The 27,527-nt window shown below is 39.0% G+C and overlaps 1 protein-coding gene across 1 annotated transcript; it reads left to right on the forward strand.

Moving 5' to 3' along the window:
- Positions 1-15,798: 15,798 nt before the first annotated feature.
- Positions 15,799-25,999, forward strand: nrl (neural retina leucine zipper). Its single transcript, XM_052534713.1, has 5 exons — positions 15,799-15,948; positions 17,419-18,183; positions 20,291-20,563; positions 22,743-22,958; positions 24,131-25,999. The coding sequence occupies exons 2-5, from the start codon at positions 17,587-17,589 to the stop codon at positions 24,278-24,280; spliced, it is 1,236 nt and encodes a 411-aa protein (XP_052390673.1). The 5' UTR covers positions 15,799-15,948; positions 17,419-17,586; the 3' UTR covers positions 24,281-25,999.
- The last annotated feature ends 1,528 nt before the right edge of the window (positions 26,000-27,527 follow it).

Below are 27,527 nucleotides of genomic sequence, written 5' to 3' on the forward strand. Positions count from 1 at the left end.
TGGGGCTGAATGAGATTTGTACGGCCAGGTAGGGGAGAAAATACGTCAGCAAATTCTGCCTGTAATATAGTCAAATCAATGAGCTGGGAGGGGCGAGAGATGATCTCCCCCTGGGGCCAGAGTGAGAGATTGTTTTTTATATTCGCTTCTGGTCCAAGATCATCCTCTCCACTAATCACCGTTGCCAGCATCACTGATTCTCCATCATTCCATTTTTTAGGAGATTGAGGTGATAAATTTGACACGTTTCTCTCCTATCTGAGCATATTACCTCATAATCGAGCTCTCCAACTTGCTGTGTGACCTCAAACGGTCCTTGCCACTTTGCAAGTAATTTTGAACTTGACGTTGAGTTTTTTTCTCAGGTCCATCACAAACTGAATTTCGTTTTTAGATTGAGAAGGTCCATCCTCCCAAGTCTCTCTTATGACATCCAGCTCCCCCCTGGGCTGGCAACCATAGAGCAACTCGAAGGGGGAGACCCCGTGGAGGCTTGCAGGACCTCTCGCACAGCAAACAACAGGGGTTCCAACCATCTGTCCCAATTTTTGCCGTCTTCCTGAACGAATTTAAGAATCATTGTCTTAAGCGTGCGATTAAAATTTTCGACCAGCCCGTCCGTTTGTGGGTGAAAGACGCTCGTTCGAATCAATTTAATGGCCAATAATTCGTAAAGTTCGCGTAATGTCCGTGACATAAACGCCGTGCCCTGATCGGTAAGGATTTCCTTAGGAATCCCCACTCAGGAGATTAAAGAAAACAGTGCGTCAGTAACAATCTTAGCGGAAATGATGCGGAGAGGCTCTGCTTCTGGATATTGTGTTGCAAAATCCACAATGACTAATGAAAAACGATGTCCTCGTTCTTATCGCTTTAATGGCCCGATGAGGTCCATGCCAATTCTCTCGAAGGGGACCTGCATTAATGGGAGGGGGCGCAAAGGTGCTTTTGGGGTGTCCGGTGGGTTTACCAACTGACATTCACGGCAAGCCACGCACCACCTGCGCACATTCACGTGAAATGCCCGGCCAAAAAAAAACGGGTTATGAGGCGATTTAGTGTTGTTCCTTGTCCTAAATGACCAGCCATTGGATTAGAATGAGCCGCCTGAAAAAGCATTTCCAGGCGGCTCCTAGGAACTAATAACTGGGTTGTATCTTCTTTTGTCTGAGAGTCTTGGTTCACTCGATACAACCTATCTTTAATTATTGCAAAATATGGATAGGTAAGCGGCTGTCCCGGATGGAGAGGCTGACCGTCAATGACCTGACCTTACCCGTCCTGACCTGTTCAAACGCGTGTTTCAGCCGATTCACAAAATGGTCTGGATCCCCGCAATGCCAGCAGGCCGGCCCAGACGGCAGGGAGTGGGTTAAGCGGTTGGCGTGGAGAGAGCGGGGAAACAGGGGCGGGGTCCAACCCCCTGGGCGGAACTCGGGGAGCAGCATAGTGATTTTGGCCATTCCCGCCCCCGGGCGGACGGGACCTGGGTAAAGGGACAAGTCGAGAGAGAGAAGGAGAAGAAAAAAAGGAGAGAGAGAAGCTGATGGAAGAGATTTGCCGACCCTGGGGCACGTCACCATATGGTCCTCCGCGAGATTAATAGCCGACTCCAGCGACGTGGGGCGGTGGCACTGGACCCACTCTGCAGTTTTTCTTGGCAGGCGAGTGACGAACTGCTCCAGCACCACACGATCGAGTATCTTCTCCACGTCGCTTCCGTCGACCAGCAACCATTTGCGGCAAGAGTCCCGGAGCTGTTGGGCCATCACGAAGGACCCGCTGGATGATGGCCCTGTTCAGGTCGTCAAAAACAAGGAGATTCTGCACCGGAAGCTGCTGTGCCGCTACCTGGGACTCCCCGGAGAGCAGCGAGATCAGGCGCATCGGCCACTGTTCCCGCGGCCAATCCTGTACCTCGGCTGACTTTTCAAATAAGTCCAGAAATGTCTCTGGGTCGTCCTCAAGGCCCCATTTTGTGCAGAGGGAGGTGGGCGGCCACAGCTTGTTGGACCGTGTCTCCCGGCCGAACCTCCTTGTCCATTCAGCTCTCGCGGTCTTCCTGCTGGGTTTGGAAGATGGCTTGAAACCGCCTCTCCTGATCATGATGTATGTCCAGCAGGGCCTGGTGTTGATCGTGTTGCATGACCGCGAGGGATGTAATTAGCTCCGCAAATGGTGCAGCGGAGGGCACAGGCACGGCGGCGGCATCCATCTTCTTTTCCCGGGTTTCGGCACCAGTGTAACAATGTTCGTTGTGTAGGAAGGAAGACGGCACGGTTGACTGTTACTACTGACTGCTTTTTATTTCAATAAAATTAGTAACAAAACAAAAGGGCATGGAAAATAACAACTTACAACATAAATTCCATGGTCCAGGAGTGTAGCAGCCAGCAGTCCTTCTCTCTCCCCCGCTCCTGTTTCTCCTGGTGTTTTATACTCTCCACGCCAATTACTACAAGCAAAGACAGGTGTTCGTTATTTGCGCTTAACCCACTCACTCACCACGCGTCTCCTGACGCTCTCCCCCGCTGCAGGTTCGCTAACCCACGCCCCCCCGCCACACTAAAGTGTTACCAAATTTTGTTTCTAGGCCTAATAGTTCAAAAGTTATTAGCATATACATAAGTGCAGCTTTGGACCTTAGTTGGACCTTAGTTGTATCTTAGTTGACCAGCTGCATTTCCACTTGCAACAACTAGGCAGCTTTCCAGGTTGTCTTGTCTATTCTACTCAATGTCAAAATATATACAGTATCAATTCAAAGTACGGGTTTGTACAATAGAAAACAGAGAAGCTATTACTCACCCAGGCATGTGCACACAGAGACATCAAAGGGGGCTTGAGCACCTGCCCGTTTTCTTTCTCGAGAGCCTAGAGAAGTTTTTATTTTTTTTATTTTTTTTAATGAATGAATATATGTATACATGTGTGCATGTGTGTGTTTCTGTTTGCATGCAGCTTTCCTTGTCAAACAAATAAAAAAATAAGATATCAGGTCAGGTTGGGAAATGTTGAGAGTTCTGATGCCTTCCGTGTCTTTGTGCAGGCGCAGGCACACATAGCACGATTGATCGGTACATGCACATCACAGACAGGCAGAACTCCCTCCCTTTCCAGTTGTGTTTGTCTTGGTGTGGAGGTGAGTGGTGATGAACAATAGACTAAGCTACCCATGCCTAAAATTTAGAGCTAATTATCCAAACGACAAATGGCAAACAAGTTAAAAGGTTAGTTCACTGAAAAATGAAAATATTATATAATATATATATATATATATATATATATATATATATATATATATATATATATATAGATATATATATATAGATATATATATATAGATATATATATATATATATATATATATATATATATAGATATATATACACACACACACAGGTGCATCTCAATAAATTTGAATGTCGTGGAAAAGTTAATTTCAGTAATTCAACTCAAATTGTGAAACTTGTCTATTAAATAAATTAATTGCAGATTAAGTAGTTTAAGTCTTCAGAGTGTTCTGTCCTTTGGCCTCATCTGTGTGTTTGGTAACATGCATGTTAAGGACCAAAGGAAACTGCAACGCATGATTAAGATGGCTAGCAGGATCATTGGAATTGACCAGGTGTCGGCAGCTCAGTTGTACAATGAGCTTATTTCAAAAAAGACTGACCAAATCCTTAATGACCCTACTCACCCTCTATATCATAAACTCATGAGAAGTAATAGGTCAACTGGTAGAATTTTACAACAGAGGATTAGAACAGAAAAGTATAATAAATCATTTGTCCCCGTAGCGATCAGATTGTATAATGATCAAGCACATCGTAAGCTATCATAGTTTTAGTTACCTGTTAACATTATATATTTTTAATATTAAATGGTGGATTGTAATTTTGTATTTGAAATTTTGTACTTGGATTGTATTTTTTATTTTAGTATTATTTCTTTTTGTCTTTATTGTTATATTTATAGACTGTTTTATGTGTTTTTTTTTTGAAGAATATGTTGTGATAAGGGTGTGTAATGAATGAATGACCATATGAATTTCCCCTTGTGGGACAATAAAGTTTACCTTGACCTTGACCTTGGTTCTTTTAATTGTGATGATTTGGGCTCATATTTAACAAATCTCAACAAATTAGAATATGTTGACATGCCAATCAGCTAATCAACTCAAAACACCTGCAAATGTTTCCTGAGCCTTCAAAATGGTCTCTCAGTTTGGTCCACTAGGCTACACAATCATGGGGAAGACAGCTGATCTGACAGTTGTCCAGAAATCAATCATTGACACACTTCACAAGGAGGGTAAGGCACAAACATTCATTGCCAAAGAAGCTGGCTGTTCACCGAGTGCTATATCCAAAAAAGTTGAGTAAAAGGAAAAACTGTGGATGCACAGCCAACCGAGAGAACCGCAGCCTTATGTGGATTATCCATGAAAATAACTACATAGTTGCAACAAAACATTAAGATCATATTTTGCTATAACTTTGTCACCAATAAGAGCAAGATGTGAACACTTGATTTCAACGCTCTCTGCCACAATAAAAGTGTTTTATAACACACAGTTACAACAGCCAGAGACAAGCTAACACAGAAGGTATGAGGACCAAGATACCAACTAAACCAAACACTCACCACCACAATGGTGACTTTAAATGAATCAAATATCAACATTTAAACCTCTGTTAATTCTCACTAAGAGCTTCTCTAGATGTCTGACAGAAATAGTCAATATAATGAGTGAAGCTGGTGAAGCTGTTTGTGGAGATGTTTGATCCTCCTCTGCTGAGATCTTCAGAGTATAAATTTAAAGTGTCCTGAGTAAAAATTATGTACAAGTGAACCTTAAAGTTTTAGTTTTTAACCTTGTAAGGAGGTTCTGTGAATGTCTAAATCGGACGTACAGAACACGTAAAAAAAATTACGTCATAAAAACTTTCATTCTGGCTCCTCAGTGGACGCCTTTTCAACGTCTGCAAAGACATAAAAAGACGTCCACTGGACGTACTTTGCCCAGAGGGAACCAGCACAGAAAGGGACTTAAAATATTTACTGTAGATTCAGGATATATTCATTGCTGTTAAATTAATTATGTCTATACTAATTATATGGTTACAGCTTTGTACCACATGATTAGGATTAAACAAACACTGTCCGTACCAATAGTTATCATAACCTTAAGCCTAACTGTATAGCTTAACATAATTGCAAACTTAAATTTTAAAACCACTTTGCTTAGTGAATTTTTTTAATAATAATTTAATTAAATTAAATAATTAAGATGAGACAAAAAAAATATGAGACAAAAATAAAATAAAGACGAGATGATTTCTCTCTCCTTAATAAAAAACATTTAATTATCTCTTCTAAAAATTACACTACATTGTTGATCAAAAAGGGCAAAAACTAAAAGTACATTAAGACATAATCATTTAAAATGTCATTTTAGAAAAATCATATACAGTGTGTGTGTGTGTGTGTGTGTGTGTATATATATATATATATATATATATATATATATATATATATATATATATATATACATACATTCCTAAGGAATAGGTTTTATTTTTGCACTTCTTACAAAGTGATTAACAGAAACATGAACCTATCTGATAATCCAATGTAAAACAATCACATAAATATCAAATGAATGTTTTATTTTAAAAGTTTAATGTATCAAATACTGACTAATCTTCAGTCTTGAGTAGCATATAATGCACAGTATAGCAGTAAATGACTGAAAAATATATTTTTGTTGATTTTGTCTTAATGCTGTTTGTCTTTGCACAGGTGGGAGGTGTGTCTACATTACAGACAGTTTACCAGATTAGACAAATCTGCTAATCTGACACCAGATTATTGTGGTAGAATCAGGCTCTTAATCCAGAGAGTAGTCTGTTAATCACACACAGACATGGCTGCGTGTCCCAAGCACAAACACAGACATATATATTTATATTCACATTAATATGCATTTTCACATCTAAAATGCACACACACACAAACACAAAAAGTTATTTTGCAGAACACAATGCAAAGATAGAAAATTACTAAGTACACAATTTAATAGAAAAAGTTTTGGTTATGTATGTAACTCTCATTTCCTGAAGACGTTACATTGACACTAACGTTAGGGGTCTCACTTGAGAGCCCCAATCACATCTTTATAAGAAAGCAAATGACAATTGGTGAGTGGAATTTGCATGCCAAAATGGCGGCATGCATCCACTCGAAAGCCCAGAGGGCATCCCAGGATTAAGCACAGTTCACTGAGGATTAAGCACAGCTCTGATACATTCCCTTTCAATCAGTCAAGTTCAAGATTGCATAGACTCTGACGTTAGAGTTCCCTATGAAAGTGCCACAACCAGAACTGTTGTATCTGCAAGAACTGTGAGATGCACCTCAATCTGTAACCCACCCTGATTACCCATAAGTCAGATCACATATCAAGTATACAGGCTTACCAGGGAAGCTGGAAAAAGGTTGTCCTGCCATTCTGCTGGGGTGCGGAGACACATACAAATAGGAATGTGATAGTAAGACTGGTTGCAGAACAACCAGTGATTCCTTGACTTCAGGAGAGTGCACACTCAACATGCTCCTCTGACCGTCACTGGTGTAACTGTGGAGAGAGTGAACAGCACCAAGTTCCTGGGTGTGCACATCACAGTGGACCTCTCCTGGACTGATTACCCCGCAGCACTGGCCAAGAATGCACAGCAGCGTCTCTACTTTCTCCGCAAACTGAGAACATGATGAGCCCTGGCCCCCAACATGTGCACCTTCTACAGAGTCCCCATGGAGAGCATTCTGATGAGCTGCATCACTGTGTAGTATGACACCTGTAACGTGTCTGGTCATAAGTCACTTCAACGCATCTGAGAGCCGCTGAGAAGTTCGTTGGTGTCTCTCTTCCCTCCCTCCATGACATCTATGGAACCCATCTCACCCGCAAAGCCCTCTGCATTGCAGGTGATCCCACCCGCCCAACACACAGCTTATTCAGTCTGCCACCATCAGGGAGGAGAATGCAGAGTCTCCACGCCAGGACCAACAAACTGAAGTACAGCTTCATCCATCAGGCTGTCAGGAAGCTGAACTCCCTTCTAAACTTGCCCCCCCCCCCCTTTTTTGCCCCAGGCACCACTGAACTCTGAACCCCCTCCCCTCTTTTGCAACCCTGCAAGTGAGAGGCCATCGAGATCCACTGCATCTTGTCCAGAAGCCAAAATTGCAGGTTACACAGATTAGGACATGGGTGCCAAATAGAAAGAAGGTCCTTCCCCAGGGGGATTCCTCAGGGAGGGGCTGTCTTAAGGAGCATGAGTTTGGAAAACCAGGTCTGTGGGGGCTGATATGGTGCAACCAGCAAAACCTGCTCCTTGTCCTCCCTGATCTTGCAGTCTGTGCAAGGAGGCTCACTGGGGGGAAAGGTGTACTTGCGCAAACCCCCGAGGCCAGCTGTGTGCCAGTGCATACATGCTAAGTGGGGCCTCGGTCAGGGAGAAGAACAACTGGCAGTGGGAAGGATTCCTAGGAAGCAAACAGGTCCACCTGGGCTTTCCTGAATTGACTCCAAACCAGCTGGACCACCTGGGAAGAAGTCTCCATTCTCCCATAAAGGTAAGCTGTCGTGAGAGCACTTTAGCTGCACGATTGAGTTACCCCAGAACATGAATGGCAAGGAGTGATTTGTGGCACATCTGATGGCTGGATAGTTGTGACATGCGACTAACAACCAAATCGTCGATAACTGCAGCTGCAGCTGCCATATGCCCCAGGAGCCTCTGAAATTGTTTTAGAGGAACTGCCCCCCCCCCCCCCCCCCCCCCGAACAAATTCAGGCAGTTCAGCACCTACAGAGCATGTTCCTTCATGAGACGTGCTGTCATGTTGACCAATTCCAGCTCCTTACCAACAAAAGAGATGCTCTCCACAGGGGAGAGCTTGCTCTTCTGAGAAAAGAGATGCTCTGGCAGAGCTTGATCTTTTCCCAGCTGACCCAAAGCCCCAAGCTGGCTGAGATGCTGAAGCACCATATCCCTGTGCTCGCACAACAGATCTCACAAGTTAGCTAATATAAGTCAGTCTTGGAGACAGTTGAGGACTCGGATGTCCTTTTCCCAAAGTGTTGACAGGGCACTCTCCACAGCTTTTGCAAATACAGGGTACAGGGACAGTCCGAAGGGTAGGACTTTGTACTGATACGTCGAACCTCAAAAGCAAATGGAGGAATCCTGGTTAAGAACGCATGAAAGAATGCACTTCTGCATCAACAACTTGAATGGGCACTGTTATGGAGAGTGGCTGAGACTCACGCCTGGAGTCCAGATAACAATTGTCCAGCCTTGAGCGTTAAGGGGATGGAGGTGTATTAATCTCCATCCAGCACCATCATCTGGGAGCTCACAAATCACCAAAATAAATCAGTAAAAAGAGTTACACTAATACGTTTAATGCACTCTTAATTAAATTAAAACCAATGGTCTGTTTGAGCATCTGACATGTCAACTTCTGATTTTACTAATTTCATCAGTTTAAGGCAGGACTGATCAGTTTCTCTGCTCAGTGACAAATGAGGGGAGTTTTGATAAAACCTGTTCTAAATGAGTCATCAGTGGTGCTTGAATGACTATTATCAAGTCTCCTACTTGTTTCTACTTTGCATCATACTTTGGTCAATGATCCTTCAAACTGTGTAGATTAATGAAGAGATAGTAGCTATGACTTATATATATGACTTGCAGACACCTTGCAGAAGTTAAAAGATCTAGTTTTTACTGTAATTCAGTTTGAATATAATAGCACATAAATTATTACCTTCAATTTAAGATGTAAGTTTTCTTAAAAATCCTGTGATTATACATTAAACGTTTAATATTACATAAAAAATGAATCTGAAGTACAGTGCTTAGAAGAACCATTGTTTCTAAGTCTGAAGAGCAGTGATGCTTTGTCTAGGAAGCATATTCAAATAACTCTATCTAGGATTAATCCCTATAAAATATTTTCTTGGGACGCTGCACCAACTGGGAGTACTGGATTAAATAGTTTATCTTTAGCTTGTAAAAGTGTTAGAGTAGATTTGGACATTTATCTGCAAGATCAGATGGGGAAACAGTGGTGGGGTACTGGAGGGTGTGCTTGCTCACTTTGGAAAAACTGACAATACTTTGCACTGGCCTGTTAGCCAGGTCCAGCTAAATAGCAAACAGGAAGTGAACCTGTGCAGCAGAGGGAGCGGAACACAGTCAATACTCAGGAGAGGGCTCCCTCTGCTGATGTGGCATTACAGACCCATACCAGCAGTCATGTGGACCGGTTTCAGGAGAGAAACATGGAAAGATGGAGAGACACGATAATTAGCAGGAAGCTCCAACTGGTGTGTGACCTCATTAATCTGCTTTAGGATTTTAAATGGGCCTACATACCTTGGGGTGAGCTTCCTGCTTGGTAGCCGCAGCTTGAGGTCCCGTGTAGAGAGCCAGGCCCTCTGTCCAGGTTGGTAGGGAGAGTGTTGGCAACGTCGCCTATTAGCCTGAAATTCTGGGTTCCTGACTGCCCTTTGAAGACGTACATGAGCACTGTCCCACACCCTCTTACTATGAGGAATTCAGTCATCTACTGCAGGTATTACTGATGGTTCTTCTGACCACAGGAACATGGGGGTTGGTATCCAAGCACACACTGAAATGGGGTGAGACCAGTCGAAGAATGGATTAGCGAGTTCTGCACATACTCTGCCCATGGTAGAAGCTCTGACCAATGATGCTCTTCACAACTACAGTATGACCGTAGATACCTGCCAATTTCCTGGTTCAGTCTTTCCACTTGTCCATTTAACTGAGGGTGATATCGATATGTTAGACTGACATTGATTTCCAGATGTCTGCAAAAGGCTTTCCATACTTGTGAAGTGAGCTGTGTTACTCTGCCAGATACAATGTCTTCAGGTATGCCATGAACTCTGAAAACATGATGGAACAGTGCTAATGCGGTTTCCATGGCCGTGGGGAGGGCTTTCAATGGGATGAGACGGCAGGCATTAGAGAACCGATCAATAATAACTAGAATTGTAGTGAATTCATTAGACATAGGTAGATCAGTGACAAAGTCTATTGAAAGGTGTGACCAAGGGCGTTGGGGAATGGGCAAAGGCTGTAGCAAACCAGAGGGTAACTCTTTGGGTGTTTTGGACAGGGCACAGACTGAGCAGGACTTGACATAATTAGCCATATCTTTAATTATTGATGGCCACCAGAACAAGTTGAGATGGAGAGTTCTTGAGATACCTGGGTGACCAGAGCAAAGCAATGTATGGACCCATTGCATGACTCTAAACTTAAGATTTCCAGGTATGTAGTGCTTGTTGGGGGGACAACCTTGTGGTGTGGGTTCATTCTGTTGCTCTCTTTGTATCTCATCCATCAGGTCCCATAAAATGGGCGCAATGATTAACGATGGGGGTAAGATAGATTCTGGCTGGGACTCTGTTTGAGGATGATCATGTCATCTAGAAAGTGCATCGGCCATACCGTTATAACTGCCTGGTCTTTATGTGACTGTAAACTGGAATCTCCACCCAGCGTGCTTGACGAGAGTTCAGTCGCTTTGCATTCTTGATGTACTCAAGATTTTTATGGTCTGTGATTACCTGGAAAGGGTGACTGGAACCAAATTCCACTCACCAATTGTCATTTGCTTTCTTATAAAGATGTAATTGGGGCTCTCAAGTGAGACCCCTAACGTTAGTGTCAATGTAACGCCTTCAGGAAATGAGAGTTACATACATAACCAAAACTTTTTCTATTAACCTCCAGCTAATGTCTCCATTCTTCAATGGCAGTCTTCATGGATAAGAGCTCCTTGTTGCTGACACCATAGTTGCGTTCTGCATCAGTAAGTTTTCTCGAGTAGTAGGCACATGGGTAAAGCTTCCCTGGCTGTCCATGGCATTGAGAGAGCACAGCACCAATTCCTCTATCCGAAGCATCAGCTTCTATGAGAAATGGCAGTTTGGGATCAGGATGCTTGAGAATGGGCGCAGTAGTTAAACTTTCTTTGAGCTTGGTGAAGGCTAGAGTGGCACCTCCAGACCATTTTAACTTTGAAGGTTTATCTTTCAGCAGGGGTGTCAGTGGTGCAGCAATCATGCTATAATTACGGATAAAGCGTTGAAAGAAGTTGGTAAATCCTAAGAAGCACTGAAGTTCTTTGTGGTAGGTTGGGGACATTCATCGACTGCCGAAATCTTTGAACTATCAATTTCCACACCTTGAAGGCTGCTGTTGTACCCCAGGAAGGAAGTTTGCTTGACATGGAACTCACACTTCTCAGCTTTAACATATATTTGGTTCTTTAACAGTCTGGATAGCACAGTCTTGACATGATCTTGATGTTCCTCCTTAAGCTTGGAGTAGATAAGTATATCATCAATATATGCAATGAAATACTTGTTCAAGATGTCTCTGAAGATCTCCTTGATGAAGGATTGAAATGCAGCTGGAGCATTTGCTAACCCATACGGCACGACCTGATATTCATAGTGCCCCCTAGTAGGACTGGGCGATATATCTAACGATATGATCATGCGCATCTAATCAGTAAAGCTGCTTCCATGATCACCGCTAAAATCGCCATCACATAATTGGAGTTGCATTTAATAGACAGCAGATGTGGGACTTTCAAGTCACAAGCAAGTCTTCAAGTCATATCCAAGTCCTCAAAGGGTTAAAGTTAATGAGATAATTTAGTGACTAATTAAATGATGATTGTACATTAGTGATGAACTTCTGCTGTTAACAATCAACATCACTGAAGAAAAGCGAAACACAAGAACTACAACTGAATTTAGCCACAGCCTTCAACTGAAAAAAACAAAAAAAAAAAAACACTATGCCACCATAATTGTGGTCAGGGTTTGCTTTAGGTAGTCTCTTGACCCTTTTACTAATTCAAAGCAATTTGATTCAAAACAATTTCAATATTTTTTTCGCAACAAACATGTATGCATTGCTGAATCAAACCTTGTAGTGACAGATGATCTTATGCTTTTTCTGCTTATAACTCATGTTGGCTTGGACATCATGAGTCTTCAAGTCATATCCCAAGTCCTCAAAGGGTTAAAGTTAATGAGATAATTAAGTGAATAATGAAATGATGATTGTATATTAATGATGAACACCTGCTGTTCTTGAGAATTACAGAGGATCAGATGTTGGTGTTTTATTGGTTAAAGTGAGGCAACCATAATGGAGATCAGTGTTTGCTTTAGTGGGGCTCTTGACCCTTGACTGTCATGTTAGATCTCTTTATGTAGCATTGCATGAGGTGCTGTAAAGCAGAGAGAATAAATTAATCTGTATGTGATAGGTGGTCAGACTACAATCAAATTAACATTAGCTCTATTTAAGTTTAGCATAATCAACCCAGTAAAACTACACTATGGAAACAAAATTAAAGTTAGTGAATTTTAAATGTACTAAGTGCATTCAAGATTTGAAAAACTATACTCTGTAGACACACACAGACATCAAGAACCAGCATATGCCTCTCAACAGTGGTGACAATCAACAAAATGTTGCATGCTGGGTAAAACCTTAGTAAAAACTCCCGTCATGTGTGTTTGTCTAAAAACCTGAACTGATTGTCTCCTTTTGTGTCTTTCAACATTAAGGCATTGTGTTTTTTTTTTCAGTAATAGCTGAGTTTCAGTCTACTATCCAAAGATAAACACAATTTCATGATGTTCAGTCATCATGAGTTATAAGCAGAAAAAGCATAAGATCATCTGTTACTGCAAGGTTCGACTCAGCAATGCATACATGTTTGTTGCGAGAACAATATTGCAATTGTTTTGAATCAAATTGATTTGAATTAGTAAAAGGGTCAAGACACTACTTAAAGCAAACCTTGACCACAATTATGGTGGCATAGTGTTTTCTTTTTCTTTTACTCTTTTTTCAGTTGAAGGCTGTGGCTCAATTCAGTTGTAGTTCTTGTGTTTCTCTCTACTTCAGTGATGTTGATTGTTAACAGCAGATGTTCATCACTAATGCACAATCATCATCTAATTAGTCACTCTAATTATCTCAAAGGCTTTAACCCTTTGAGGACTTGAATATGACTTGAAGACTTGCTTGTGACTTGAAAGTCCCACCCCTGATAGACAGAGCCGTAGATCGCTGACAAGCCACGCCATATCGCGTTCATTATCGAAAGCGATTCATCTGCGATAATGAACGCGATATGGCGTGGCTTGTCAGCGATCTACGGCTCTGTCTATTAAATGCCACTCCAATTATAAGCAGGTGATTGAGATTTTAGCGGTGATCACGGAAGCAGCTTTACTGATTAGATGCGCATGATCATATCGTTAGATATATCGCCCAGCCCTACCCCCTAGTGGACACAAAGGCTGTTTTCCATTCATCACCCTCTCTGATTCTGATGAGGTTATAGGCACTCTGGAGGTCTAGATTGGTGAACATTGTGGCTTCACGGAGTTGATGTAAAGCAGTGGGCACAAGGGGGAGTGGAAAGTGGAATTTAACTGTGACATTGTTTAAACCACGGTAGTCTATGCAAGGCCGAAGTCCTCCATCTTTCTTTTAAACAAAGAAGAAGCCAGCTGCTGCTGCTGGAGAAGTTGATGGGTGATTGAAACCAGAACTGAGAGCTTCTTCTATGTATTCCTCCATTACCTGAGCTTTTGGGTGTGATAAGGGGTAGATCTTACTCTTGGGCAACATCACATTGATTAGGAGATCTGTGGCACAATCACAGGAAGGATGAAGCGGAAGCTGCGTGGCTTTAATCTTGCTGAAGACTTCTTGATACTCCTGGTAGCACAATGGAATGGTGACTGATCTCACATCTGGGCTTTCAATACTTGTTGTAGAGAGACAAGACTTGGTAACTTCGGGGCGCAGTAGGAAAGTAGAATTGTGACCATTGTGTAATCTCACCATGATGCCAAAAGACGGATGGGTCGTAAACAGACAACCATGGGTAACCTAGGATTACTTTGTGGCGTGGGGAATCAATCACAGAGAAATAGATGGTTTCTATGTGAAACAGTCTTACTTGCAATTGTATAGGCAGGGTTTGCTGGATGATACCACTTCCAATGGGTTTGTTGTTAACAGCAGGAACTCTGTGAGGTTGCGTGGGAATGTTGAATTTTTTGATGAGGTCTTGATGGATCAGGTTCAGTGCAGATCTAGAGGCTCAACGCCTGTTAGCTAGGCCCAGCTAAATAATAGCAAAATAGGAAGCGAACCTGTGCAGCAGAGGGAGCTGAACACAGTTACTACTCAGGAGAGGGCTCCCTCTGCTGGTGTGGCATTACATTCTGACTGTAAAAATTAGCTTGGCTTTCTTTCTTAATCTTCTCATACTTGACCTTATTTGAGGTTATGTTTGAGCTAAAATCACGTGCGTGTGTGTGTGTGTGTGTGTGTGTGTGAATTTTACTGGAGTACTGGTACTGGTGATTTGTGGTTCTTTTCAAATTATTATTCAAAAATGTGTCACTTTAAAAAAAATATTTTTTTTAATTAGATCTTAGACCTACAGATGTTTCCACTGAACAAAGTATAATAATTTTTAGTCCCTTTCACTGATTGATGTTTTGTTATGTATATATAAAAATATAAACTGTTAGATATATAATTTTATTGTAATGTCTGTTTTAAAAATACATTTTTCAAGAACATGCTAATTCCAGGATCCACAGAGAAATTCTCACTTGTACGCTTGTGTCTAATGTGTGTGTCAGAGAGATTACATATATCACCGTATTACTCCCAATGTCTAAATCAGATTTACTCAGACATTATTACTGTGTTGATTCCTCAACGAGACATTATTACGACATCAGATTAACAACTTTAGCCCCCCAGGATCCCTAAAAGTGCTAGTTTGGCAATTTTTGCCCACCACTTAACCTCTGCAATTACACACCAAGCCACAAGACAATGTATTATTACTGTATCTAAATTACTGTGAATTTCAGGGTACTTTCTGATTTAAATATAATTCCACAAATTTACTAAAAATAATAATAACAGTTCTACAATGTGCAGAATTTGTAATTATATTGCAATAAATTCTTGCTACAGGACAGATTTAAAATCCTGAATGATTTCCTTTTGGGTATTGGGTAAAGATTTAGTTATATAATATACAATGAGAAAATCTAAATCATTTTTCTACTATTACAATTTTTGCATACATTTACTGACCCTTTATCTAATTTTTCCTGACCATCATTCTGAAAAGTCAAGAGTTGATTTTTCAGTCACTGCACTAGGTGGCAGCATGTAATGACTCTTTGATTGCTGTGAACCAAATGAGCTCATCAGTCTGTCTGTTGGCTCTATGAATATTATAATAAAACCTGGTCTTGTCAGACATATGTGTATATACATGCAGGTGTGATGGGTCATGTGGTTACTCCAAAGCACCTGTAAATTCATGTATACATTTCCGTTTTCAAATACATTTTCTTTGTTTTAAGTTTTGTATGTCAACTTTTTAAATCCTTTAGTCATGGATTTGTAAAAGTCCTTGTCTGCTTGATTGAAAAACTTTTTCTATTGGTAGTTTTATAATTAGATTTCTTATTTTATAATTTTACAGGATACATTTTTTGTATAAGTTGATTGGTGGAAAAACTACAGGAGAGAGAGAGAAAGAGAGAGAGAGAGAGAGAGAGAGAGACGGGATGGATGGGGATTTAGAGCGGGGGGTCAGAGGGGGAGGACTGGGGCACTGTTAGTGGCAATCAGCACCAAAGTGGCTCACACACACTCACACCAAACATATGCTCTCACATTGACACACACACACTCATATACACACACTGGCAGGAATCAATCTGTCAGTCAATACCTCAGGATGTGTATGAGCTGTCTACATGAACACACGGTAAGAAACATGGACATATTAAAACAAACCTTTTCCTCTGTTGTCTCTCCATTTCTTTCTCTGTCTCTCTTTAGTCATGCTAGTTTTATCCTGACACTCTTTTTTATTCTCTTTTGTTCTCTTTTGTATTCCACTCTCAAATCCTCTCTTTTCCCACTTTATCTTCTCTTATATTCTTCCTATAAATTTTAAGAAAAAACAATTGAAGATTAACTGTTCTCTCAGCTAAAATAATTATTTGAATAATGATTGTTAAGACTTAAATACTGTTTTATTAGCTTAATGACAGGCATTTTAATGCTAAGATGTCAGTTAAAGTTGGAGTTATAAATGAATGTTTAATAATAAAATGATTTTTATCTATTAAAACTAAACACTTCATATTCAAGTTTGTAGATTTTTACTCTTAATTTAAGGTTGTCTACTTTGCTTAATATTAAGTGAAACCGATTTTTTCATTATTTAAATTTCAGTACATATTCATTTCAAATACTTCATGAACGTTATCAGTTATTAAAATGTATTCCTGCCTAATCTCAGGATGTTACTGTCCTTTCTTTTTTAATTTTTTGTTATTTGTATTATTTATTCTAGAGACAAGATGTTAAATAGTTTAACATAAACCTGGGCAATATTGGAATTTAAATTTGGAATAATTTGAAGTTGTAATTACTTGAAACCTAAAATCTTTTTTTATTATTTTATATTCATATTTGTACTTTTTAGTAGATTGAGTTTATGGTTGAACCATTTAGGTGTCTCTCATTGCTTGCTACCATATGAAGAATATGTAATAAGTTTTTGTTGTTGTTGTAAATTTCAACATATGTATTCTCAGCTCCTAAATATGTAAACTGTGTTGTCTCATGATGCATAATCTTCATTTTTTAACACAAAATTATTTGAATGTTTCTTTTTTGGGGTAAATAAAATGTGTTTATTTTTGCCAATGTCTTTTTAACCTACAGTGAATACTTTGATCTGTATTTCATCAGTTCTAACATTAAATATTATTTGAGTGATATATTATAACACTTATGTTAAGGAGCAACTGTCCAATGGAATAACTGGATTTATGGTTTAAGATTATTGGATTGGATTTAGGCATTTCCACTATTAATCTGAAACTGTTTGCAACCCATAAACCAATAAATCAATAATTAGCCAATAAATGAACAGCCATTTATCACAAATGTTCTGTAATGTTTCATGAAAATTAATGTGTCACATTGTTTATTTTATTTATTATTATTTAATAAAGGTGTCATTATCAGCCTTTGCTGTAATATCAGGCCAGTCTTTGGAATCTTGTCTAATGTGGCATAACCTTCTAGTTCCTAGTATGTTAGTCATTGCTAATGTAGTCCCACTGTTATTGGTTGCAGATTACCATACAGTATATGCACTGTTTTGCTGGAGAAGACTGTGGATGTCTAATCAATATTTTTTCTCTCTCTTTCTCTTTGCCAGTTTCAGATGATAAAACTGGAAGCCTTCAGTTCAAAGAAATCGGCATTTTAACAACAGAGTCTAATTTGGCACATTATTGTTTTCATCTCTGTTTAAAAACTGAAGTCTGTTGTTGTTCGCCTTGAAAACTCAAAGACAACAGCTTCCATACTTCCCGTCGACCCAGCAATGTCTTCATCTCTTCCGCTACCCTCTTTGCCCCCAAGCCCCCTGGCCATGGAGTATCTCAATGACTTCGACCTTCTCAAGTTTGAAGTGAAGCCTGACACACCTCCGCCTCCTCCAACCTGCCTATACCCCAAACCAGGCATCCATCAAGAGTCGACCGGTTCTCCGTATGCTCCTCGCCCTCCTCCTGACTCCAGCCTCAGCTCCAGTCCCTACACCTCCCTTCCTCCATCACCCACGCTCAGTGACGGACACCCACCACCATCTGCATCCTCCTCTTCATCCTCTCTCTCTTTTCCGTTGTCCATCTCCACCGGGTACATGTCAGGCCAGAGCTCCGGTTCTCAAGGAAACCTGGATGAAAGCCCAGCCACTGGAGGCCCCACGGCGTGTTCAAACCCGACCTCCTTGGAGGATCTGCTCTGGTTGGCTGCATTGCAGCAGCAGTTCGGTGGGGAGCCCGGCGGTGCTGCGTCTCTGCTGGGAGCTCTTGGAGGAGTGCCGGATCGAGGGGACCGGGATCGAGGAGGGTTCCTGGGATGTGAGGATGCAGTGGAGGCTCTTCTAAACTCTGCTGCGGCCGCCGTGACTTCACAGGTAAGATATTTGGAGCATGTATTTATTTGTGTTAGGCCCAAGCAATTGAACACTAAGACTTGTAATTTTGAGGCTCAATTTTATACACCATTGCAATTTCAAAAGTTGTTGATAAAAACAATTCACTATGTGAGAACATGTTGCATTCTTAGCATACAGTCAAATGTGTAGACTTTCGAAGTAGGGTTGCACGATTAATAGCATGTGATTGCCAGGCGTGTCTCATAAAGCTGGTTCTGTGATTAGTAGCAAATGTATATCACCTGCTTTCAAATGGAGTGGCACTTACTACACAGAGCCGTAGTTCACTGACAAGCTAAGCAATATCGCATCATAATCGCAGATGATTCCTATTCGGTTATGAACACAATATTGAGTAGCTTGTCAGCAAACTATGGCTCTGTGTAGTAAATGCTGCTCCATTTAAAAGCAGGTGATAGACATTAACTGCTAGTCACAGAAGCGGCTTTAATGACGAGACATGCATGACAATCACATGTGTGCCCGAACGTAGGGGGTCGACATGTGCACTCTAGACAGGTTCATCTTAGTTCAGTGACCACACTATTATTCTTCAGAAGTTTCGTTTAGGATTATTCACAGATGAAAATGTCTTTGTATTATTTTAAACTAAAGTTGAAGCCCTCACACAAGCGCTTGTCAAAGCAGGCGTCCATTGTTGTTGCAGTCTCTGGTATTTTGTTTTTGATGTTGCTTTGTCTTTTTAGTTTTGGCCCAGGTCAGTGTTACCATCTTGTGAAATAAATGATTAGTGCTAAACAAGTCCAATGTGCATGTGAAACTTGTGCGTACAGTGAGTGTATGTATGGTTATGAAATGGTGATGAAATCTGTGTTGTGCACTCTGTACGCGGACCCTCGCATACTTGTAAAAATAACTTAATAACAAAATAAGTATTATTTGGGCTTTGGCATTAAATTAGCATTAATTTGGTCCAACTTCTCAGTAGGGTAATATACTGTTATGGCAGAGCAACAGTTTGAAAAGAATCTTTCAATTGCACAAGCGTCTCTGTCACCCCACTGAATATAGAGGTTTGTTGCCTCTACAGCAATGAAAAAGGAAATATTTAGTAGCGGTGTACAACAAGGCAGTGTGTCTTCAAGGCATTCCTGTTGCATTATGTAAATCCTGCAGTTTTCAGTTCCAACACACCTGCCTGAATTTTTAAGTACTCCTGAAGACCATGTATACATATAGAGTTTGCTATAGAGCTTAGCACTAACCAAGCAAGCACACTTTAAGAAATTAATCATAGTCTGCCGATCATAAGCTGTTTCCACCAAAGCTGTGAATTTAACCTTTGTGAAAATTGTTAAATTAGCATAACAATTTGTAAATAAAGAATCATATCCATCCCATGTGTTCATGTGTGAAACTGGTTTAAAGTATTAACAATAAAAATGTAAGTGCAACCAGGAAAGCATGTCGCTATTTTTTTTTTCTACATAGTGAATTATTTGCGCCTCAGACAAAAGTGTGCAGATGAAACACAATAACAAACTGTGTCATGTTATCTTGTGTTTGGAGGCAGATGATGTTTGGGAATGCAATCTTTGTGAGACAGTTCTGGAAGGCAATTATACAAAATCATTTTGATGATGTACTTTTGCTCAGGTTATTAAAACAACATTTGTGATGAGATTGGTCTACTGGTTCATCCACGCATACTATCACATAATCTGTTAATGCAAAGTCATATGAGTTTTTTCTTCCACATCAATGAACTTATTCTGTAAATGTATTTCAATCGTAGGTAATGTGCATGTTTTCTTATCTTATAGACCAGTGGTTCTCAATCATTATTCTGGAGCAATAACACACTGGTCATTTTGAATGGTCTCATTTATCTCACACCAATTTCAAGTCTTGGAGTTTCTACTAATGAGTTAATGACCTGAATCAGGTATTTTTGAATTGGGAAATATACAAAATGTGCAGTTTTTTTCTCCAGGAACAGGGTTGAGAACCACTGGCCACAAGAACCACTGGCCAAATAATTTTGCCCAAATGTGCCATTTTCATTGCAATTTCTTTCTAATGTGCTCTTTTGTAATCTCTTTGTATCTCCTCCGCTCTTTCACAGTTCCCAGTTTTGTCTCAGAGTTCGAGCAGCAGTCACATGGGGGACTCTAGCAGTGACAGCGGTGCTGATGTTGTTCTTAACAAGCCGTCAGACATGTGTCATCGCCCGATACTAGTCGTTTCTTCCAACCCTCAATCTCTCTCCAATGTCAACACATCGACCAGTCCCTTCTCACAACCCCTCAGTCCACAGAGCCGCCTCCATCACCCACACCATCCAATGCAAGGCCATTATCATCATCATCTTCATCATCATCATCTGCAAGTCACCCAGGTACTTGGCCATGAATGTGTATTTACTTTATTTACACTTTAGTGGCCTTTTATTTCATTAATGGTGTAATTCACCCAAAAATACAACTCTGTCATCATTTACTTAGCCTCAATTTGTTCCAAACCATAGTTTCTTTGTTCTGTTGAACACAAAAGAAGATATTTTGAAAATCTTGGTTTTCAAACAGTTGCTGGTAGCCAAATATACAAAAAAATACTATGGAAGTCAATGGGCTATACCAGCAACTGGTTATTAACATTCTTCAAAATCTTTAAGAAAGATATTAATTAACATCAGGGTAAGTAAATTATGAAAAAAAAGGGTTTTCATTTTACATTAGCCGCAAGTTTATTATTTTTTTCTTTAAATATAATTTGAAAATATGAATACATTTCAGCACACTTTTTTCTCCACAAAAGTTTGCATAAATTCCGTAAGAATGCCTTGTTTCACATTTTGATCTACAAATGATTTGTAAAGTTGTTTTGAAGCATGTTGAAAGCAATTTGATGGATGCCTATTTCTAAATGTGGAGCAGTACGATCAGATTATGGTAATATCTACTATTATTGTGATGTAATCCTGATCACTGTCACTTACACTCAGTCAGATTATGCTGTATGGAAATGTGCTGCCAAAATCACTCACACTTACACACACACACACACACACATACACACACACACAGTACACCTCTAACATAGGCTAATCTACAAATTACACACAAAGCTCATACATTTTTTTATTTATTATTTTTATTATCCAACGTGTTATGTCATGAGAAGAAACAGAACAGTCATGAAGAAATGTTAATTATTTAGTTGTAAATACTTAGTGTAGTATTATGAAGCTTTATGAGTTTTGTGTCACTACTGGAATTGTGTTCAAACCACTTGATATCAACAACATGCGCAAATTCATATGTTTACTAAAAAGAATGATTGATTTATTTTCAGTGAAGTAGTGTTGGTTGCAATTGAAATTGTCAGGAATTTACATTACAAGATTAAAGAGTATAACTTTATAAGAAGTTACTGTTGTCAGAAATTTACTGTGAAATCAATGTATGCTGGGTCATTTTCTCACAAATGACTGTGAATTAACAGCAGAATGATGCTAACATCATAGTAATTTACTGCTCTTGTTTTACTATGAATTCACATTACAAAGTTATAAAACCACTGTGATAAATGTAAATGTACTACTGTAATTGTTTTGAAGTCACCATAATGGTGATTAGTCTTTAGAATTTGTTTGTGCTCTTTGGCCTTGCATATTCAAATATCTGATCTAGTCATGTCAGAAGTGTGACAAATGAAAACATTTGTTAAAATGATGATAAACTTCAATATGAAATATTGACTCCAAGATAGTCTAACTTTACTTAGCAAGAACAAGATTATTATAAAATAAGCAACACAAACTGCTAAAAGTGAACCAAAAACAAGTTTATAGCGCAAATAAAACTAAGAATTAAAAACTCAAACAGACCAAGCTTATAAGCAGAAGAACTCTATGGTCTAACACCAGTCCTGTCATGGGGGTGCTTTTTCTGTTGCAGGAAGTGGACATTTTGACAAAGAAATTGTGGTTTCTTCAAAGTATCAGGCCATTTTGGAGAATTGGGAAGCCTTTGGTTCAAAGACTGAAGCTAATGATCAACAGACTTTCCTGCAGGACAGCCGTCCCAAAGTATAAAACTAAATCTACTTATGCTCGGTTTTAAGAATGGGTCATAAAATGTTCTTGAGTGGCCTGTTCAGTGTTCAGATTTAACTCTCATGGAAAATATTGTTGAATTGCTTTAATAAAATATTGTTATTTTGCAAAATAATTTTGATTGCAACTGTATATCTGATCATATATCTGTTGTTGATATCAGCTGGTTTGAACACAAGCCTAGTAGCACCAAAACAACAACGACAAAAAAAAAAAAAAGGGCCATGGGCAAGACAAACTACACGGACAAACTAACAAACTAAATTAATCATACTTCTACATGACTGTGGTGTTTTCATCTCACTGTACAATACATCAGACATTTCAACTGCTGTGCACTAATCGTTTACCCATTTCATACATGTGTGTTTGATGTAGCTTTGATTATCATGAACACAGGTAGGGTCCATTCTGTGACAAATCTCTCAGACTTATCTTTTATTGTCTCTTTCTCTTTCAGTGTGGGGTGGATGAGCGTTTTTCCGATGAGCAGTTGGTAAATCTGTCGGTGCGAGAGCTGAACAGACATTTGCGTGGGGTAAGCAAAGATGAAGTGGTCCGTTTGAAACAGAAAAGACGGACGCTGAAGAATCGCGGTTACGCCCAGTCCTGCCGTTACAAACGACTCCAGCACCGGCACGCGCTTGAGTCCGAGAAACACATTCTCACACAGCAGGTACACTACACACACACACACACACACACACACATATCAGGAACTGAAATTAGACAGATACAACAACAAACAACAGAAGTCAATTATAACCAGTGCTGGGGAAAGTTATTTTGGTAACACTTTATTCTGATGGTCCCTTTTGAACATTCCGTTGACAATAAATAACATTGCACCTATGATCAGAGTATTAGTAGACTGCTTAATATCTGCTAAATCTTTAGTGTCATGTTCTCCCAACAGATATTCTACTGACTTTAAGTAACTTTTCAAGTACTGTACATGTCAACTTATTCTAACCCTACCCCTACCAGTCTGCTAATACTCTAATGAGAGTTAGTAGACATGTAGGTGCTACGTTACTTATAGTCAACAGAATGTGTTAAAGGGACCATCAAAATAAAGTGAACCCATTACTTTTAAAAGTACTGGATTACAATATCACGTTACTCCTTAAAAAAAAGTAACTAATTGCATAAATGTGTTACTCTTTATGGAAAGTAATGCACTGTTTTACATTTGCGTTCCTTTTTTGTTGTTCATCTGGGCTGGGCTTGCTTGTTTATTTGAATATAAAAAGGTTAACATTTTGGCAATTGTAAATGCTCTTTCACACCAAAAGTGAAATGAATAAAAAGCTCAAAAAAAAAAAAAGATTCTGGATTGCATGTAGAATAGGACACTAGAGAAGAACATTCAAAAAATAAACACAAATGTGATGTTTATCCAAAGAAATGTTTGCTTAATCGTATAGTTGAATTGGATCATACATGTTTTGGTTCTATTACCCGTTTTTGTTTTCTGATTAACTAGTCATCACCTGTTCATCATTTGACTTCTATCACCCTGTGTATCGTTCAGTTGGTTTCTGGTATTTTTTGTGTGTAAACCCGCTGTTACGTTGCCTTCTCGTATTCGGATTTGAAAAGTTATCTGATTACGTAACTCACATTTCTTTTAATGCGTTACTATACTAGTTACTAGATTACTGTATGTAACTCATGTTTCTTTTAGTGCGTTACCCCCAGCACTGATTATAACACAGTAGACAGTTATAACAAAACTTACTAGGTCTTCCAGAACCTAGTGGACAGCATTTCTAGACATTATTTGCAGTAATCAAATAGTTTTTAGTATTTCAAACCTGTGGTTTCTCTCTGTTTTGGTTCCTCTAGCTGGAGCAGCTGCAGTGTGAGCTGTCTCGTGTGTTGAGAGAGCGAGACACATACAAAGCCCGTTACGAGAAGCTCGTCAGTTCAAACGAGACTCAGCCTTCTCATCCCAACACCTCGCCTTCTCCTACTCCTCCGGATTACTTTTTGTGACAAAATGAACATTGTACAGAAGAGAATTGAAGGAGAGCTGATTATTGTGATGGGTGAACGTAATTCAGAAGAGCTGTGGCTACAACTCAACTTAAAATAAGCTATTTACCAAAGCGGGTTGATTGTGAGGTGGACCTGGATTGTGAAATAATGGCTCTGTGTTGTGCTACTGCTGATGGGATTGGGTTTTTACCCATTGTGAGCTTGTATAGCACCAACATGGTTTCATTAGCATTCATACGTTTCCATACCTAAAGGGCTTCTAACACATTTATGTACATTTAGATAGACACTGAAATGTACAGAATCAAATTAATAAAATACAAAAAGCATTTTACATATGTATAATGAATTCTTTGAAGATCATAGAATATTGAATTAAAGGAATGAGTAGGGTTGTTTTTATAATAAATAAGATTTATTAAATATGTTGGCTATTTATTTATTTAACGTGTTTACAGTTTTTTTGTGATCAACTTGTTTTTGATTCAACAAAACTACATTAATTCAAACAAACAGAACAAGGAGCAACATACATATCAATACTTGTACAATCTGAAATAAAACAAAGCTGTGTACAGTTCTTGAAATTATAATGTTTTCATTCTGTTCTCTATGAATCAATAAATATGTAGCATTATATACTTGTTCATCTTTGATGATTCAGCCATGGAAAGCCTACATATGACTTAAAGGGCCATCATTTACTTACCCTGAAATTGTTCCAAAAAAAAAAAAAAAAAAAAAAAAAAAATGATGGAAGTCAATGGGTACCATCAACTGTTTGGCTAACCACATTCTTAAAAAATATCTTCTTTTGTGTTCAGAAGAAATACATACAGGTTTAAAACAACTTCATGGCGAGTTAATGATGACAGGATTTCTATTTTTGGGTGAAATATCCCTTTAAGAGTTAGGGTTACTTTTATTAGGCCGATACAGATTTCGTTTACGGATGCATTCGACATGAAAAAGGGATTTTCCTTCATTTACCAGTATGTAAAAAGTCAATGACTATAAAACTTTAGTTTTCCCAAGAAAAAAAAAAAAAACATTAACATTCTAGATGCTGTTAATATGGATATTGTACATTTTTGGTGTCTAAACGCACAAAAAAAAATATTTGTGAGCATTTTTTGCTAATACCTATGAAAACGAATGAGATCACCCACAGTTACACAAAAGGCTTGCTTTCTCACTGTTTGTCATGATGATTTGAGTTCTTACAACAGTTTCATTAGCACATTTATTTGGCATTCACCAAAGGGACTGTTAGAGATATAAATCTAAATCTGCTGATGTTTTTAGCAAGAGCGTAACACATATAGAATATGATTATGTGTATAAGCCATATTTGAGTTCTGGGTTCATAGGAGCCACTGCAACTCACTGGAAGACAATGCAAACAACATCCAAACACAGACCACGTGGAAATCATTACAGAACTTTGAGTGACTGTCTTTGGAAGCTACATTTAATGATCAAGCTAAAGTCAATGGTGTAATTTAATTGTGACTTTCAATTCATTTAGCAATTCACTGGTCACTGTGGGTGTTGGTAGATGCCTTTTCAGATGCAGACTTTTACTTGGCTCGCCATACAGTACAGGTTATCTGGCTATTTTGCTTATTTATTTTATAGTATTCATTCATTGTTTGTAATGTGATCATTCATCATTCATATTTTCTAGCAGAGTAAATATATGAAAGATTATTTTGATTGTGCTCTGTTTGTAGTGGTTTCTTATGAAATAAACACACTTTTACTATTGCACAATTTGTCGATTGTACAACTAACCCATTCATCTGATATGTCATACTTTTTTATTTATTTATCTGTTTCCCCTAAGGTCCACTTATAATGTTCATAAAGTTGTTTGCACCAGTAAAACAAGTAAGACAATACCATTTTCAACCCTGTAGAGGCCGCTTGTCTTTTAAAGGAATAGTACACCCAAAAATGAAAATGTAGTCACCTTCAGGCCACCTGAGATGTACGGGAGTTTGTTTCTCATGGGACCATATTTAGAGAGATGCAGCATTAAATCACTGTCTCATCAATGGATGCTCTGGAGTGAATGGGTGCCGTCAGAATGAGAGTCCAAACAGCTGATAAAAACACCACAATAATCCACACATCAGTTAGTGTCTTGGGAAGCAAAAAGTTGTGTGTTTGTAAGAAACAAACCCATTAAGACATTTTGAACTTTAAACTGTCACTTCTGGCCAAAATACCATAATCCATAACCCTGAAAAGTCCATATCCTGTATCCTCGTTATACTGTTTTTGACTGTTTTCAGGTATAAATAGTAGTTGATCTGTTAATATTTCTCTCCTGATTCAGATGATGAGACCATTTTTCACTGAACAACACACAATATAATGGATAGAGGACTCGGAAGCAACAGTTTGAAGTTAAAAAAATGTCTTAACGATGGATTGGTTTCTTACAAACATGCAGCTTTTGGCTTCGGAAGATAACAAGAATTCAGAGTATAAATTATACATTTCATAGTATGGTGCTGGTTGCACTCTTATGGAAAGACTGTGTTAATTATGACTATTGATTGATTTGAAATAACCCTGAACCCTTAACAGAAATGATGTAGAAATTATGAAATTGTGAAGTATGATTGATTATAATCTGAATTTCTCTGGCAATGTGGATTTTATCAGTAAAAAAGCAAATCAGAGGTTATATCTGCGAAGGAAACTGAGATAATTTTCTGTTAGCCAATGTGGTTTACAAAGAGTTTTATTGTATAATATAACAGCTTGGTTTGGGCGAATAACGTCTGTGAATAAAGTAAAATTAAACAGGATCATAAGGATGGCAGGCAAAATCATAGAGACAAAAATCAGTTGATCAGTATGTTGTAGCAGTTAGGAGGAAAGCTTTGGCTATAAGTGGAGACTGAATTATAGGACACTAAAGGAATATATAAACTAACCTTTGTGCCATAGTTGTTTTCAATAAAGGGTAGGACTGCAGTGTTTTAGGAGAGGTGAATATATTAAATATGTGTAATGTGAATTTATTGCATTGTCTTTTGTATATAAAGCAAAGCCAAAGACCAATTTTCAGTCAAGGTTGATCAATAAAGTTTAACTGAACTAAACTATAAAACATTAACTGATGTACTGGGGTGGTGTGGATAATTGTGATGTAAAATCAAATCAAATTAAAAGGAAAGTCATTTTTGATCAAGAACACCAGGTAAAGGATGTTCAGCACGGCACAAAATTA

The sequence above is a fragment of the Carassius gibelio genome, chromosome A20 (genome assembly GCF_023724105.1).
Source record: "Carassius gibelio isolate Cgi1373 ecotype wild population from Czech Republic chromosome A20, carGib1.2-hapl.c, whole genome shotgun sequence".
NCBI classification, from domain to species: Eukaryota; Metazoa; Chordata; class Actinopteri; order Cypriniformes; family Cyprinidae; genus Carassius; species Carassius gibelio.

What these genes read in the sequence shown, in the direction of transcription:
- nrl (XM_052534713.1), top strand. Translation starts at nt 17,587, where the DNA reads ATGTCTTCATCTCTTCCGCTACCCTCTTTGCCCCCAAGCCCCCTGGCC. An exon ending in CGGCCGCCGTGACTTCACAG is followed by an intron (nt 18,184 to 20,290) that starts GTAAGATATTTG and finishes GCTCTTTCACAG; the next exon opens with TTCCCAGTTTTGTCTCAGAG. An exon ending in ATCATCTGCAAGTCACCCAG is followed by an intron (nt 20,564 to 22,742) that starts GTACTTGGCCAT and finishes TTTCTCTTTCAG; the next exon opens with TGTGGGGTGGATGAGCGTTT.